Source organism: Brachypodium distachyon, chromosome 5, assembly GCF_000005505.3.
Source record: "Brachypodium distachyon strain Bd21 chromosome 5, Brachypodium_distachyon_v3.0, whole genome shotgun sequence".
In the NCBI taxonomy this organism is placed as follows: domain Eukaryota; kingdom Viridiplantae; phylum Streptophyta; class Magnoliopsida; order Poales; family Poaceae; genus Brachypodium; species Brachypodium distachyon.
The window spans coordinates 18,065,845-18,081,590 of record NC_016135.3 but is presented as its reverse complement, the minus strand read 5'-3'; the positions used below and the strand labels follow the sequence as shown (position 1 = coordinate 18,081,590).

Sequence of the window (15,746 nt, the reverse complement as noted above, 5' to 3'; positions counted from 1 at the left end):
TTAACCAGCCAACGTCCACTCACTAGTCTCGTCCTATAAATAAACAAAGACAGCCGCCGCGCTACCAGAAGAAAAACAGCCGCCGCCCTCCTCCCCATCCCTTCCATCACCGCAGCAGTATCTCAGCTGAGCACGCACTCATGAACATAATCTTTGGGTCCGTTGGAATTTCCGCCGCAAGGACGTCAAAAAGATCGAAGACACGAGGTACTCTTCCTACCGCAAATTGCTATCTGTGTGTATTTGATTTCGGAAGAGAACGTCAATGAACTCATCAAATGCTCTTCTTGTAGATCTAAACAATGATAAGTTGAAGGAACACTGTAAAAGCAGTTTACAATATACAGAGGAACCGGTTTTCAATCGGCCAGAAAATAATCAGAGCTGAGTCGCGTGGATTGGATCTGCCGGAGATGAGGAAGTTCGTGCATCTGGTGCTCAAGTACAGGCACACCCTCAACGAATTCTCGGTGCGCAACATCGACACGTCGCGATTTTTCCGCCCGGCGTCGATGCCGCCGGGGCCCTTTTCGTTTCCAACTGAGCCGTCCGACCTGCCTCCCCAAGCTATAAGCTTCTCCCCTCCCTACCTTGGCTGTGGTAGTGCCGTGGCCGAGATGGACTTCATGTTACTCGGCGGGGAGCACAACAAGTTACTCGCCGTGGACCAGGAGGGCAACTCCATCCTCTACGACCCCATCGGGAACAACACCCGCGCCATGCCGCCCCTCGCCTCCCCCAAGTCCATGTCCTTGTCCCTCACCGTCGGCGGCACCGACCTCTACGCCATGAACCAGATCCCCAGCTGGCCGCCGACCGCAAACCCCGTCTTCCACGACCACGACTTTGAAGGAATCCTCTTCGACCAGCAGCAGCAGGGCTATGACTGCTGTGCTCTCCCTCCGACTCCCTGCCGCTTCAAAGACTTCAGTCCTAGCCACGGCTCCATCCTCTCCTACGTGGTAGCTGGAGGCGGATCCAGCATCTGGATAACGAAGCATGAAATGGGCACCTATTCGTTCGACACCCGGACCAGGCTGTGGAGCAAGGTCGGCGACTGGTCCCTGCCCATTCTTGGCCGCGGTGAGTACGTCCCAGAGCACAAGCTCTGGTTTGGTCTCTCCTCGTCCTGCCACCACCACCCGAGCATCCACGATATTGACACTGACCTACTATGTGCCGTGGACCTCGAGATGGCGCAGAATCAGAAGCCGCCGGTCAGTTGTGCCAGCTGGGAGCATGCCGTTCCGCCCAAGGAGTGGGACTGGTCACATGTGGCCTCTTACCTCATGCACCTGGGCTCGGCCAAGTTCTGCCTCGCCAGGTTCTTCGACAGTGACAGGCCGCCCCGCCAGTTTGCGGTGTTCACTGGCTTGGAGGTGGAACGATGTGTCGACGAGGAGAAGGATCAGGAGGGAGGGCTCCGCATGTTGAAGCACAGGTCTGAGGTGTACCTGCTTCCGTCCGACATGGTCTTTTGGGTGCTCTGATTGCACTTTATTACAGAGGGAAGGCCTGGTTTTGAATAAGGACATAATGATTATGCTAGTTCGATCCTGATTATGGATCAGGGCATTGTGGCCCTTTAGATAGATTATGCTAGTTTGATCCTGATTTTGAATCAGGGTATCTGTTTGCTTGCAGCTCCAGATCTGGCCGGGTTGTTGTTTAGCTGGATCAATTGGATAATAAAATTGGCTCCAGCCTCTCGGAGGATCCAGTTCTTGGTGTTTTCTGCTCTTTTTGAGTTTTGTGTCCAAGGGACTGCCATGTCATGCAGATGTATTACTCAAAGATTTGGTCTCAGTCTCTCTATTGATGTTGTGTTATCAGTTTAAAGTATATGTTACTCTTATTTAAATTGAAGGATTCAAAAAAATCTCGGTGCGGTTACGCCTAAAAGTGTGTCGCTGACACCTCAATTGAGTCCAGTCAACAACTAATACCTGCTATGAAGAGGCAGAAAAAATGAAAAATGTTTTAAGAGTGGCTCTTCATTCATCCCCACCAGTAATGGCCTCCTTATCCTTATACTGCCTTTGGTATGCTGTAGATTCTGCTGCTGGTGATAAACTGAAAGATGCAGTTGGTGAACTTGAGAAAACCTTCAGCAGTTCAACTGCGGCAATTCCTTTCAGGTTGTTGATTTCATTTTCGAGATCGATTTCCAAAAAGAATGCATCTGGTAAGCTAAGAGGCTGAAGTTCATTTTTTTAACGCAGATTGATAGGTTGACTGTTAAGTATTTTGACCAAAAACCAAGTATCAACTATTTCTTGTTGCTTTGAGGAGGCTTTGCGGAGAGATCCTACATGTAGGTGCTCAGTTGAGAGCCTAATTGAAATGCGCAGAGAATGTTGTCTGGAGACATTTCTTCCAAAGTGTTCTACTGGTTAATCATTGTTCTAGCTCAGTACTTTCTTCTTTTCTAAATATTTGTCACGATTTTAATGTAAATTGATAAGTATTTAGGAACGGAGGGATAGTTGTTTTCCCTTCTTTTATATTTGTATCGGTACTGTTGCTTAGAAGGACTGGGTAAATCTAGTTCGTAGGTCTAGAGCGAAGGGTTTAGGAAGGGTGACTATTTGGCAGTCAAGAGCGTTCAGGGCGATAAGATGGACTGGTTAGTAGCATGTCTTCGGCCCATGCGCCTCGACGCACGACATCTTGGACGGTCCAAGTGCGGGCCGGTAGTATAAAGGCCGTATTCTCATTTTCTGAACTGAAGTTTCGTCCCTCTGATCACTGTACAATTTGGCCCAAGTTGGGCAACCCCAAAGGGTTTGGCACTGGAACATGTTGGACCGAAACTACCATGTCTCCCGCTCCTCTTAGACTGCAGGTCCAAGTGTACCAAGATTGCTTATTGGACTTGCGTTAAAAAAAAGATTGCTTGTTGGATAGTTGGAGATAGACCTCGATCTTGTTTCGGAGATTGGCACAGGAAATATCTGTTCATGTCGATTTCTTTCTTTTATCACTGTGCACGTTATCACGCAACTATCTAATACTTCCTGGTCCCACATTAATTGACTCAAATTTGTCCAAATACGGACGTATCTATTGCCTAAAAAGCGTCTAGATTAATATAATAGAAAGTCACTTAATATGGGACGGAAGAAGTATCTATACCAATATATTAAATTGGAGTTGGTGGTGATGGTACGGTCGCAGCCGTACGTCACTTCACCAAACTTACGAATTTGCCACCGCTGTCACCACTTTTAATTCCGAAACGTTTTTTATCCGATTGATTCTAACCACACGTAGGTCCTCGATACTTTCCGCACGACCCTCTCACGCGGGCACGCGGCCCGACCCCTGTCCCCTCTCCCTCTCACACCTATCCCCTCGATTCATCCTCCCCGAACTCTTCTTCCTCGCACCGCTCGATCCGCCTCCTCCACGAAGTCCCACTCCTCCCTTCATCGCCATCCTCGCTCGTTCTCCATGCCGCCGCCGCCACTGCTCTCCCCCACCGCGCCGCCCTCTCTCCAGTCCTTTTCCGGTCTCTCTACTATCGATCTGGCTCGCGCGACCACTCCCGTCTCCTCATCACCTGCCCCGTCTCCTCCTCCCGAGTCCCGAGGAGACTCAATCTGGGCATCTGGCGGCCCAGCGCACCCTTCCCTCTTCGCTCCTCCGGTGCTCCCGATCTGGACCAAGGACGCCGAGCCCCTGCCCCCTTCCCTCTTCATCTATCTGGACGGCTGGCTATAGTCTGTGGAGGAGATCGACGGTGTGTTCTGGCAGAGGCGGGGCGAGCCGCGAGCGAGGTAGGTGAAGCTCGGCGGCGGCGCTGCAGTCTGAAGACGGAGGCGCGACGGCAGTGCTGCAGAAGATCAGGAGAGGCCGGGTGGCGTTCGACGACTAGGTGGAGGCGTAGGACGACACGCTGCCAGTTGCGGAACGCCCGGGTCCCGTTGACGGCCAGATCCCAATGACGAGGATCCGCGTGGGGAAGGCAATAGTGCCGCTCCTTCGTCCAGCCTCCGTCCGGCTTGCGTCGTCAAGATCCTCCGCGCCCGCTCCTCGGCGGGCCGGTCAAGCGCCTCCTTAGTTGATCGTCGAGGCGCTGCGACTGTGGATCCGATTGAAGGATTCAAAAAAATCTCGGTGCGGTTACGCCTAAAAGTGTGTTGTTGACACCTCAATTGAGTCCAGTCAACAACTAATACCTAGTATGAAGAGGCAGAAAAAATGAAAAATGTTTTAAGAGTGGCTCTTCGTTCATCCGAACCAGTAATGGCTGTCTTATCCTTATACTGCCTTTGGTATGCTGTAGATTCTGCTTCTGGTGATAAACTAAAAGATGCAATTGGTGAACTTGAGAAAACCGTTCAACTGCGGCAATTCCTTTCAGGTTGTTGATTTCATTTTCGAGATCAATTTCCAAAAAGAATGCATTTGGTAAGCTAAGAGGCTGAAGTATTTTTTTTTTAATGCAGATTGACAGGTTAGACTGTTAAGAGCATCTCCAACAACATACTCATATTTATTCAAAATAACTAAAAACCGTTAATATGAGTATTTTGCCCCAAAAAGCTGCTCCAGCAGCATACAAAAAAATATGAGTATTTGGATTCCCATATTTTTTTGGGTAGCTACCTATATTTTGCCATTTGGGTATCCAGGGGCAAAATACAGGCAGCTGCCCATATCTACGTGGGAACCAGCTGCCCAGAAATCGGAAGTTTCAGCCCCGCCCGGCCTCCCGACCCATCAGCGCCGACGCAATTCCGGCGGCCGGACCTCGCCGCCGCCGGCCGCTCCGCGCGTTGATTTGGGCCGCGCCCGCTGCCATGGGGCTCGCTCGCTCGCACCCCGAAACCTTCCCGCGCGTCCCCGTACCGAAGCCGAGCGGCCGCCCTTGCCTGCCCCCTCCCCCGACTCCGGCGGCTGATGAAGGCTCCACCGGCCTCCTTCAATTCTGCCGCCGCGGCAGTTCCCGCCTCTCTCCGACCGCGGCACCGCCGGAGGGAGGGAGAGGGCGCCACGCTGCTATGTCAGCACCGCACGCCGGCGTAGAGGGAGAGGGGGCCGTGGCTGGCCTGCTCCGTCTCCATGGAGGCCGCGCGAGGAGGCGGTGGCAGCTGAGAGGAGGGAGAGGACACCGGCCATCACGAGGAGGTGGCGGCGGCTGAGGCGCAGAGTGAGAGGTTGCGAGAAGAAGAGAAGTGGGGGGCGTGTGGGCGGCGCGAGGTGTTGGGGAGGAAGGAGGATCGGGGCATCGGGCGCTCCTGGTCCAGGCCGGATTTGGAAATTTGGGCCAGGCCGAATTTTGGGTTGTACACAGTGCTCTGCTCACCAGTGACACGCCGGGTCACCGGTATATGGGGGCCCATGCATCCCTAGGTCGAAGATCTAACTAATTTAACATGAGTCAATTAGAAACTTCAGATACTCTATTTTCTAATGGTATAATTTTTGTGATATAAAAATCATGTGACATTAGTTAAATCTTCAACCTAGGGATGCGTTGGGGCCTCTTATACCAGAACGGAGGTAGTACTTATTCTACTCTATCGCGCGTGTGTGAGAAAGCGTGAGCTACATATGCATGCCATATGCAAGCACTACCACTAATCTAATATATTTATTAAACCAATAAAAATTTCAAGGTCCAGATTTATAAAAGTTAATGTAGGGTCTAAATTTGTCATAACCACGGCGATGAGAGGTCCAGAGGCGGCGACAGCGTCGACAGATGGTTGTGTTAGACGAAGTCCAGCCAGCCACCTGTGATCATAACCGAATACCTATCTAATTCTATCTCTGTCTTGTTGTAATTCTATCTATGTTCAAACTTGAGATAGGGATAGATTAGTTGTTGACTTGTACGTCAAGTTGATACCGACTAAGATCGGATCTTGTAAGCTCTGAGTAAGCTTTACGACCTCATATAAATATAACCCCGCGGCCCTCTAAGGAGGGTAGAAACGCTTAACCAAATTTACATGGTATTAGAGCCAACTCTTCCTACCTATCAACCTACAATTTCCAATCTCAAGCACCAAGGCCATGTCAACATCATCCTCCTCCTCGACTCCGGCTGTCAAAGTGCTCAACACTCCCGTCTCGGAGAAGCTCACGAGAGATAACAATCTCTTGTGGAAGGCGCAGGTTCTACCTGCAGTTCGTGGCGCTCATCTCTTCGGATACCTAGATGGATCCACTGAAACCCCGAGTCAAACACTCATGGTCGAGAAGCCCGACAAGTCGAAGGTGATCTTCGACAACCCTGCATACGCTGCATGGGTAGCCCAAGATCAGCAAGTTCCATCTTACCTGCTGAACTCGCTCACGAAGGAGGTGCTGGCCCAAGTCATCAATCTTGAGACCACCCATGAGGTGTGGGCTGCACAGGAGATGTTCTCCTCCCAATCTCGCTCTCGGGTTAATAACTTGCGGATCCAGCTGGCCAATGCTCAGAAGGGCAACATGGCGGCCGCCGTCTAATTCTCCCAGATGAAGAGCCTCGGTGACGAGCTAGCTGCTGCAGGGAAGCCCCTACATGAAGACGAGATTGTCTCCTACATGCTGGCGGTGCTTGATGAAACTTACAACCTGCTAGCTAGATCTAGAGGAGCAGTAGACCTACTAAGCGACTTGGGATATGGTAGTTGATGAATCTTGGCTATTTGACATGGATCACACACTGACACACTAGACTCGTTAGAGCAAGAAAGCTCATTATTTTTGATGACATGTTGAAGTATGGAACAAGACGGATGACCCAAACGACTATGCCATCTTGAAGTAGACGGCTTCACCACACTAAAGACTTGTTTCCGCAACCTTGAACCTTGAGGAGTAAGAGGATAAAGACCCGTCTACATCTGCCTCGAAGAAGAGTTCTCTTCGTTGCCCGGTCCTTAATAAGAAAAAAATAAGGATGATATTGGATGTAAGCATCATTGTCAAGAGCACGGCGATGAACAGATAGAAGATCTTTAGTGGCGCTAGGAACATGAAGAATATTTTTGAGGTGGAGTTTGCGATTAGGGGTGTGAACAGTTGCACTACCAACATGCTTAATCTCTGTACCTTTACCATTGGCGCCATGAACTTGGTCATGGCCATGATATTTTTCACACACCGTGAGGTTGTCTAGCTCTCTAGTGATGTGATCTATGGCACCCGAATCGGTGTACCAGTTCGTGTCGATGCCGTAGTTGGAGTTGCTGGTGGAGCCGTAGGCGGTGTTCGCTATCTTCTGCTCCTGCTGATAATCTTCATCATAGTTGTACTAGCACTGCAGTGCAACATGGCCGACCTTGGAACAGATCTGGTAGGTAGGACGTGGCTCATTGCTCCTAGCGTTCTGGCCACCTCTACGTCCTCCTTGGTTCTGGTTGGTGCGGCCGCCACGGTTACTACCGCGACTGCGCCCACGTCCACCATGCTGGTTGAAGTTGCCTCGTCCCTGTGCTGCGGTGTTGGCTGAAGATTGGAAGCCGCCACCTTGTCCACCATGGAGTAGCTCCTGGCGGGTGTCGAAGTTGGAGAGCTGGGCGTAGAGATCACTCAGGGAGATTGAATCTACCCAAGCGTCAACGGCTGAAACTAGCATCCAATATCATCCTTGTTTTTTTCTTATTAAGGACCGGGCAACGAAGAGAACTCTTCTTTGAGGCAGATGTAGACGGGGTCTTTATCCTCTTACTCCTCAAGGTTCAAGGTTGCGGAAACAAGTCTTTAGTGTGGTGAAGCCGTCTAATTCAAGATGGCATAGTCGTTTGGGTCATCCGTCTTGTTCCATAGTTCAACATGTCATAAAAATAATGAGCTTTCTTGCTCTAACGAGTCTAGTGTGTCAGTGTGTGATCCATGTCAAATAGCAAAGATTCATCAACTACCATATCCCAAGTCGCTTAGTAGGTCTACTGCTCCTCTAGATCTAGTGTTCTCCGATGTGTGGGGACCAGCTCCTAGTTCTGTTGGTAGATTCACATACTATGTAAGCTTCATTGATGACTATAGTAAATTTACATGGATATATCTTATCAAAAAGAAGTCAGATGTCTTCCAAGTTTTTATGAATTTCCAGAACCTAGTTGAAAGGAAAATTGGGCATAAAATTATTACTGTCCAATCTGATTGGGGAGGAGAATATGAAGGATTGAATTCTTTCTTTCAGAAAATCGGCATCGCACATCATGTCCCATGTCTGCATGCCCATCAACAGAATCAGTTAGCCGAACGAAAACATCGACACATAGTCGATGTTGGCCTCTCCCTTCTTGCTGCAGCCTCCATGCCCCTCAAATTTTGGGATGAGGCATTCTTGACGGCAACCAAACTCATTAACATTCTTCCTAGTAAGGTCATTGACCTCCAAACTCCAATGGAGAAACTCTTCCGTGATAAGCCAGACTACGAGTCTCTACGTATCTTTGGCTGCGTTTGTTGGCCCAATCTTAGGCCATATAATAACAGAAAGTTATCCTTTAGATCCAAACAGTGTACCTTTCTTGGCTATAGTGCCCGTCACAAAGGTTTTAAGTGCCTAGATGTTTCCACAGGGCGTGTCTATATCTCTCACGATGTGGTGTTTGATGAAACCTTGTTTCCGTTTGCACATCTTCACACAAACGCACGCAAACGTCTTAGCCGAAAAATTATTTTGCTTCCTGATTCCAAACCAATTGACCACGGGGGTGAACATTGTACTAATCAATTGCCTAATACTTGTCCAACTACTTGTGATGATACTCAGGTACAGGAACTAAAGGATGCAGAAGAAAATCGGGTGCCAATTCTGCAAAGAAATCGGAATCCACCGATACCAAATTTGGCGCCAAATCAGGCGCAAAACGACAATCACAGCGCTGGATCCCATGCTGATTCTGCATCCGATCCCGAGGAGGATTTCTCGGCAGCTTTCCCTGCTGGAAACAAAGACACGTCCGGATCTTGATCGAGTCACGCGCCGGCCTCCCCAAATCAAACAGCTTCAGGCAAACCTTGCGTGGCAAGCACCGCAGGCGAATCGGGGGAGGTGACAGCTTCGTCGGAATCTTCTGAGGCTCATGCTCCAGCGGCTCCAGTAGTTCAACCAGCTGTTCAAGCCGCACCTGCACCAGGTCGAGCTCATACAAGGTCGCAGTCAGGTATATTCCAACCGAAAAAGTGGAATGATGGTACTATTCCCTATGGCCATGGCCTCCTCTGTACTACAGGTGAACCTAAGAATCTACAGGAAGCACTTGAGGACAAGAAGTGGAAGGCTGCCATGAATGAGAAATATGAAGATCTCATGAAAAATCAAACCTGGCACTTAGTTCCATATGCTCAAGGCAAGAATCTAATTGATTGCAAATGGGTCTATAAGATCAAGAGAAAAGCAGATGGCATGTTAGACAGATACAAGGCAAGACTAGTTGCAAAAGGCTTCAAGCAAAGGTATGGAATTGATTATGAAGATCCCTTTAGTCCTGTAGTGAAGATTGCTATGATTAGACTTGTACTGTCCATAGCTATGACAAAAGGATGGTGCTTAAGGCAGTTGGATGTCAAGAATGTGTTTTTGCCTGGCATTCTAGAAGAGGAGGTTTACATGCCGCAACCACCAGGCTATGAAAACCCTAATGCACCTAGTCACATATGTAAGCTTGACAAAGCTCTTTATAGTCTGAAACAAGCTCCAAGGGCGTGGTATTCCAGGCTAAGTACAAAGTTACAAAAGCTGGGATTTATTCCCTCCAAATCTGATACGTCTTTATTCATCTTCAGAAGGGAGGGTATACATATATTTGTTCTTATATATGTTGATGATATCATAGTAACAAGCTCTTGAACAAGGCAGTTACAGCACTCCTACGTGATTTAGGAGCAGACTTTGCGCTAAAGGATCTTGGAGACATGAACTTCTTCTTGGGGATTGAAGTGAAGAAGAATAAAGAAGGGATACTTCTATCTCAAGAGAAATGTGCTACAGATTTGCTGACTCGTGTTAACATGCAGAATTGCAAGCCATTGTCAACTCCGTTGTCTTCATCAGAAAAGCTATCAGCTCATGAAGGAGAGTTACTAAGTCCAGAAGATAGCACACGATACAGAAGCATCGTCGGAGCCTTGCAGTATCTTACGTTGACACGGCCAGATCTAGATTTCTCGGTGAACAAGATTTGCCAGTACTTTCACGCCCAAACAACAGCTCACTGGACAGCAGCCAAACGTGTCTTGCGATATGTACAAGGAAGTATAAACGTTGGACTGCAAATTTAGAAGTCACAATCTTTGTCGATCAATGCCTTCACCGATGCAGATTGGGCAGGGTGTTTGGATGATCCGAGGTCCACAGGAGGTTTTGCAATCTTTGTTGGACCAAATTTGGTTTCATGGAGTGCAAGGAAGCAAGCTACGGTTTCGAGGTCAAGCACAGAAGCTGAGTATAAAGCATTAGCTAATGCAACAGCAGAAATTATCTGGCTTGAATCTCTTATGAATGAACTTGATATACCAAGAGAAAAGATGTCATCACTATGGTGTGACAATCTAGGAACCACATATCTCTCGGCAAATCCAGTCTTTCATGCTAGAGCTAAGCATATAGAGATAGACTTCCATTTTGTGCGAGAACGAGTTGCACGTAAACAATTAGAAATTCGGTTTGTATCTTCCAAAGATCAGCTGGCAGATGGTTTAACAAAAAGGCTCTCCCGGTTCGACCCCTTGAAGATTTTAAGCGCAATCTCAACTTGATCAAGTTATGATTGAGGGAGGGTGTTAGACGAAGTCCAGCCAGCCACCTGTGATCATAACCGAATACCTATCTAATTCTATCTCTATCTCGTTGTAATTCTATTTCTGTTCAAACTAGAGATGGTTATAGATTAGTTGTTGACTTGTACGTCAAGCTGTAATACCGACTAAGATCGGATCTTGTAAGCTCTGACCAAGTTTTACGGCCTCATAACCCCGCGGCCCTCTAAGGAGGGTAGAAACGCTTAACCAAATGTACAGGTTGGCGAGCGGCAACACCCCTGTTGCAGAGACGGAGGGGATAGGTGAGTGATGAGGAGGATAATAGATCAATCGTGTCCAACGCTAGGTTGGGGATGAGGAGAATCGATAAGTCTCATAGGTGAATTGTCTTAAGAACATGAAATTTGATGGAAACAGGTCAGGGCCGTAGCGGGGCATACCATCGTACGGAGCGACGATATGCTGCCTTTGTGCCGTATTTGTGCAATCCTTTATAAAACAAAGTAAACAAACCGTCAGATGCATAATTGAAATACTTTAAATCTGAACCAATTAAGAGACAAGCCGAATTAAGGCAGATTTTGTGAGGACTATGATGCGAAAAAAGTTGTACATATCAATGGATGATGAGTCTAATAGATACAAATTATGCTAGATGAAAAGGAATGTTGTCGCACCAGTGGCACCTAGGGTACCACCGTTGCTTAACGCGTGGGTCGCCTCACTTGCCTCCCGCAAGGGCAGCACCCTGGGCAGCGCCGCGCGAGCCGCCCGGAAAGTCACCAGCCTGGCAATACTAGCCGGGCTGCCCGGGTTACCCCGGATGGCAACGAGAGAATCTCCGTCAGGACGCCCCCCGGGAAGGTCACTTGCCGGGAGGGCGCTCCCTGGCGCAGGCACTTACAACAGGGCCGGTACCCGTCAGGCAGGGCATCGACGCCACGTGGCCGCCCGGCGGGCTCCCTATGCGCAGGGCTGGTCAGGGCGAGGAGTGTGGCACAAGCAAGCATTTAGTGTTCCGACAGAGGGGTGGTTCCCTGTCTAGTCAGCCCACAGTGACTGGCTCGCAATGAATCTAGGGCACGTACCGCCCCAGCTGCAGCGCTACGTACCATGCATGCAAGCCAGCACAGCAAGGGCAAGATGCCTAGGGTCTTCGTTCGACACTTGTCCCCCATGCACCGAGGCGCCTGTGGTATCCCCTTGAGTATAAAAAGAGGACCAGCGCCAATGGTCAGGGGGTTCGGTTCCTACTAGTTTTAGCCCAGAAATAGCAAGTAGCACTTAGCAGAAAGGAGAGAGCGCCCGAAAACTCCCCCGGCAACCTGTAAACACTTGTTCATTGGCTAATACAAACTCAAAGGCAGGGCGTAGGGTTTTACACCTCAGGATGGCCCAAACCTGGGTAAAAAGCTGGTGTATCTTTGCGCTCGACATTGGTCTCATCGGCGATCGCCGGAGCGATCCCCAACACCCACTGCCGAACCTAAAAGGGGGTGCCTACCATCCCCGTTGTCTAAGCCTCGGGCTACAACGTCTGGCGTGCCAGGTAGGGGGCGCGTGTGGAGAGCTCGCCGGTGACCGCTGGCGCCGTCATCTGCAGCTACATCGGCCTCGTCTTCTTCGACGACAGGACCAGTCATCATGCCTCCCAAGCGAGCTGGTGACTCTCGAATCGATCCGCGTGGCGCCCCAGCAGCGCACACGCGGTCGCACGACGTGCAGCGCACACGCGGTCGCACGAAGACCCTGAGCCTGCCCGGGTGCAGCAACCGCAATCGCAGCTGCCACCACCACCACCTCCTTGGCCGTCAACGGATAACCGGCTGAGGGGGCCAGCGGCTCCCAGCGCCGGAGCTAGTTGCGCGAGCAGCCACAATGCCGCACGCGCCGGTCAGCGAGTTCTCTCGCGGGCCGAAGACGCGCAGCGGCAGCTGCGCCAGGAGCATAGCGCGTCACGTGCGATGCCGAGAGATTCACGCCCCACTCACCCGAGGGCGCCGGGGGACAGGGCGGAAGGGCAGCTGCCCCGAGAATCAGCAACCTCCCGCCCAAACCCCGGCGGAGGCTATCATCACCGCGCGTGTCATGGTGCGCTACGAGCCACCGCAAGGCACGCCGGCACACGAAGCATGGAGTGCGGAGCTGGAGGTCGCTCCTTGCACTCACCGCCCAGCAGCCGCAAGGCGAGGACACCCCGGCTGGCTCAGGCCGAGGGCAGAACCTGGGACGCGGAGACGCGCCCCGCGTCTCGGGGCAAGGAGAAAACCCTCCCCCGCAGGGAGGGCAAGGAGGCGAGGATCTCGTGGGGTCCTCGGATTCGTCACCGACCGTTACGCTGGGTGAAACGCTGGGCGTCCTGAACGCCCGCCAGCAAGAAGACCTCCGCCAGCGCCTGGAGCGCCAGCGCCAGCGTGAGGTGGAGCGTCAACACCCAGAGGAGCAGGAGGATGCTCCCATGGGCGCCGAGGACGGCTGCACCGCGTTCACCCGCGAGCTGCGCCGGATGACATGGCCCCGCAAGTTCCGAGCACTGGCGCTTGGAACGTAGGACGGGTCTGTGAACCCCAAGGATTTCCTCCTGACCTACATGTTGGGGATGCACGCCATCGGCGCCGACGACAAGGTTAGGGCCAACTGGTTTTCGATGGTCCTCAAAGGATCAGCAAGAACCTGGTTGCTCAACCTGCCTGCCGGGTCCATAGCCTCCTGGGCTGACCTGCGCGAGCAGTTTGTGAGCGCGTTCCAGGGCGGTTACAAGCGCCCAGGAACCATGGTGGAGCTGCACACCGTGGTGCAGAAGCCAGGAGAGACGTTGCGGAGCTTCGTCAACCACTTCTCCAGTCACTCCTATTCTATTCCTGAGGCGGAGGCTGCCGCCATCATCAACACCTTCGCCATCAACGTCCGCGACCCCAAGATGCGGAAGAAGCTGAGCACGCACCGGATCCAGACGACACAAGAGCTCTACGCATTGGCGCACAAGTGTGCCATGGCCGAGGAAGAGCGCCTGGCGCTCGAACTTGCAGCTAAGGCTGCCACGAGTCCCGCTGAGGGCTCGCAGAAGAAGGGCTCCCGGAAGCGCAGCGGGAAGCAAGTGCTTGCCGTGGAACCGGGGGCTACCTCGAGGCCAGCGAAAAAGGCCTCGTCCGCTGGCGGGTCTGGCGGCAAGGCGAGCGACGCGCCCCGCTACCCCATCCACACCAACGCCACCCATGATGCGCAGGATTGTCGCATCCTGCAGGGTATCAAGCAGAGGCGCGAGCAGCGCCACGAGGAGCGCCGAGCAGCCGACGCCTGCTTCAACTGTGGGGATATCGGGCATCTCTCTCGCGATAGCCCGAACGACCCCAGAGCCGGGGCGAAGCCTACCGGCGGAGATGCCGGCAGAGAAGAAGAACAGGGGGGACGCGGCCAAGCCCGTGCCGGCAGGGAGTGGCCTCCCCGGGGATGAGACAAGGCTCGTGCTGAGGAGCAGCGCGAGTCCGATTACAACAGGGGCGACGAGCCCGACTTCCAGGAGCCCCGCAGCGTCGCCTGCATCCATGCGGGAGCTTATGCTCTCCCATCCTATAGCGCGGTGAAGCGCCTCACCCGGTATGTGTGTGCGCTGTTGCCGGACATGGAGACGCAGCAGCCGCTGAAGTGGTCGCACGTGACGAGCACTTTCAGCCCTGACGACCACCCAGCCCGACAGCTGGGTTCAGGGGTTTTGCCATTCGTGGTCTCACCGATCATCAACAACATGACGCTGACCAAGGTGTTGGTGGACAACAGAGCAGGGTTAAACCTCCTGTCCGCCAAGTTGGTGGAGAAGCTTCAGCTGCCGCTGGAGCAGATGAAGCCCACCGACCCGTTCCGGGGAATGAACCCCGGGATCGTGCGCCCCCGGGGCACATCACGCTGCCGGTCACCTTTGGGTCCCGGGAGGCATTCAGGACCGAGCACCTCGTGTTCGACGTGGCTCACACCCCATTGCCGTACAACGGGATCCTTGGTCGGCCAGCGCTGATCAAGTTCATGGCGGCAACCCATTGCGCCTACAGTGTGATGAAGATGCCGTCCACGTACGGGGTCCTCTCCATCAAGTGCGGTCTTAAGGACGCAACTTGGTGTGTTGGCGAGGTCATCAAGGCCGTCGCCGCAGCCGACTCCGGTGAGGAAGACGTCGCCGGAAGCGAAGGCACGTTGCCAGGCGATCGCCCCGCAGCAAAGAAGGCTCGTGTTACCCCGCAGGAACTTGCCGGGAGAAGCACAAGCTCGAGCTCACGCCCTGGCAAGGGCCAGAAGCTCAAGGAGGAGGCCGCCAAGGTGAAGAAGCTGCCCCTCAAGCCGGCAACGAGGAGCGCACCGTCACTGTCGGTGCGAACCTCAGTGCCAAATAGGAAAGCACCCTCATCACTTTCCTCCGGGAGAACGCCGACGTGTTCGCTTGGGAACCGTCGGATCTTCCCGGAGTCCCTAGGGAGGTGATCGAGCATCGAATTGCGGTGCGTCCAGACGCCCGCCCCGTCAAGCAGAAGATCCGCCGGCAAACACAGAAGCGCAAAGACTTCATCAAGCAAGAAGTGGACAAGCTGAAAGCTGCGGGGGCTATCAGGGAAGTACTGTACCCCACTTGGTTAGCGAACCCAGTAGTAGTACCCAAGGGGGAAAATAAACTTCGCACGTGTGTAGATTTTACTGATCTTAATCGCGCATGTCCTAAAGATCCTTTCCCTGTACCCCGCATTGATCAAATAGTAGATTCCACTACTGGTTGCGATTTGTTGTGTTTTGTGGATGCTTTTTCCGGCTACCATCAGATCAAGAGGGCGGTCGAGGACGAGGAAAAAACAGCGTTCATCACCCCGGTTGGCTGCTACTGTTACACGTGCATGCCTTTCGGGTTGAAGAATGCAGACTCAACATTCCAGCGTGCGTTGCGCGAGTGTTTGGAACCCCAGCTAGGCTGAAACGTTGAGGCCTACATGGATGATATCTTCATCAAGTCAAAGCGCGGGGACTCGCATATTGATGACTTGCGGGAGACG

General features: G+C 52.1%; 1 protein-coding gene across 1 annotated transcript; it reads left to right on the top strand.

Annotated features, from left to right (window-relative positions):
• Positions 1-56: 56 nt before the first annotated feature.
• Positions 57-1,839, top strand: LOC100826417. Its single transcript, XM_003581339.3, has 2 exons — positions 57-207; positions 294-1,839. Exon 2 carries the CDS (start codon positions 414-416, stop codon positions 1,488-1,490), a length of 1,077 nt encoding a protein of 358 aa, XP_003581387.1. The 5' UTR covers positions 57-207; positions 294-413; the 3' UTR covers positions 1,491-1,839.
• Positions 1,840-15,746: the final 13,907 nt, after the last annotated feature.

Bases quoted from the DNA above. Each gene is read 5' to 3' on its own strand.
- LOC100826417 (XM_003581339.3), top strand. From the start codon at position 414: ATGAGGAAGTTCGTGCATCTGGTGCTCAAGTACAGGCACACCCTCAAC.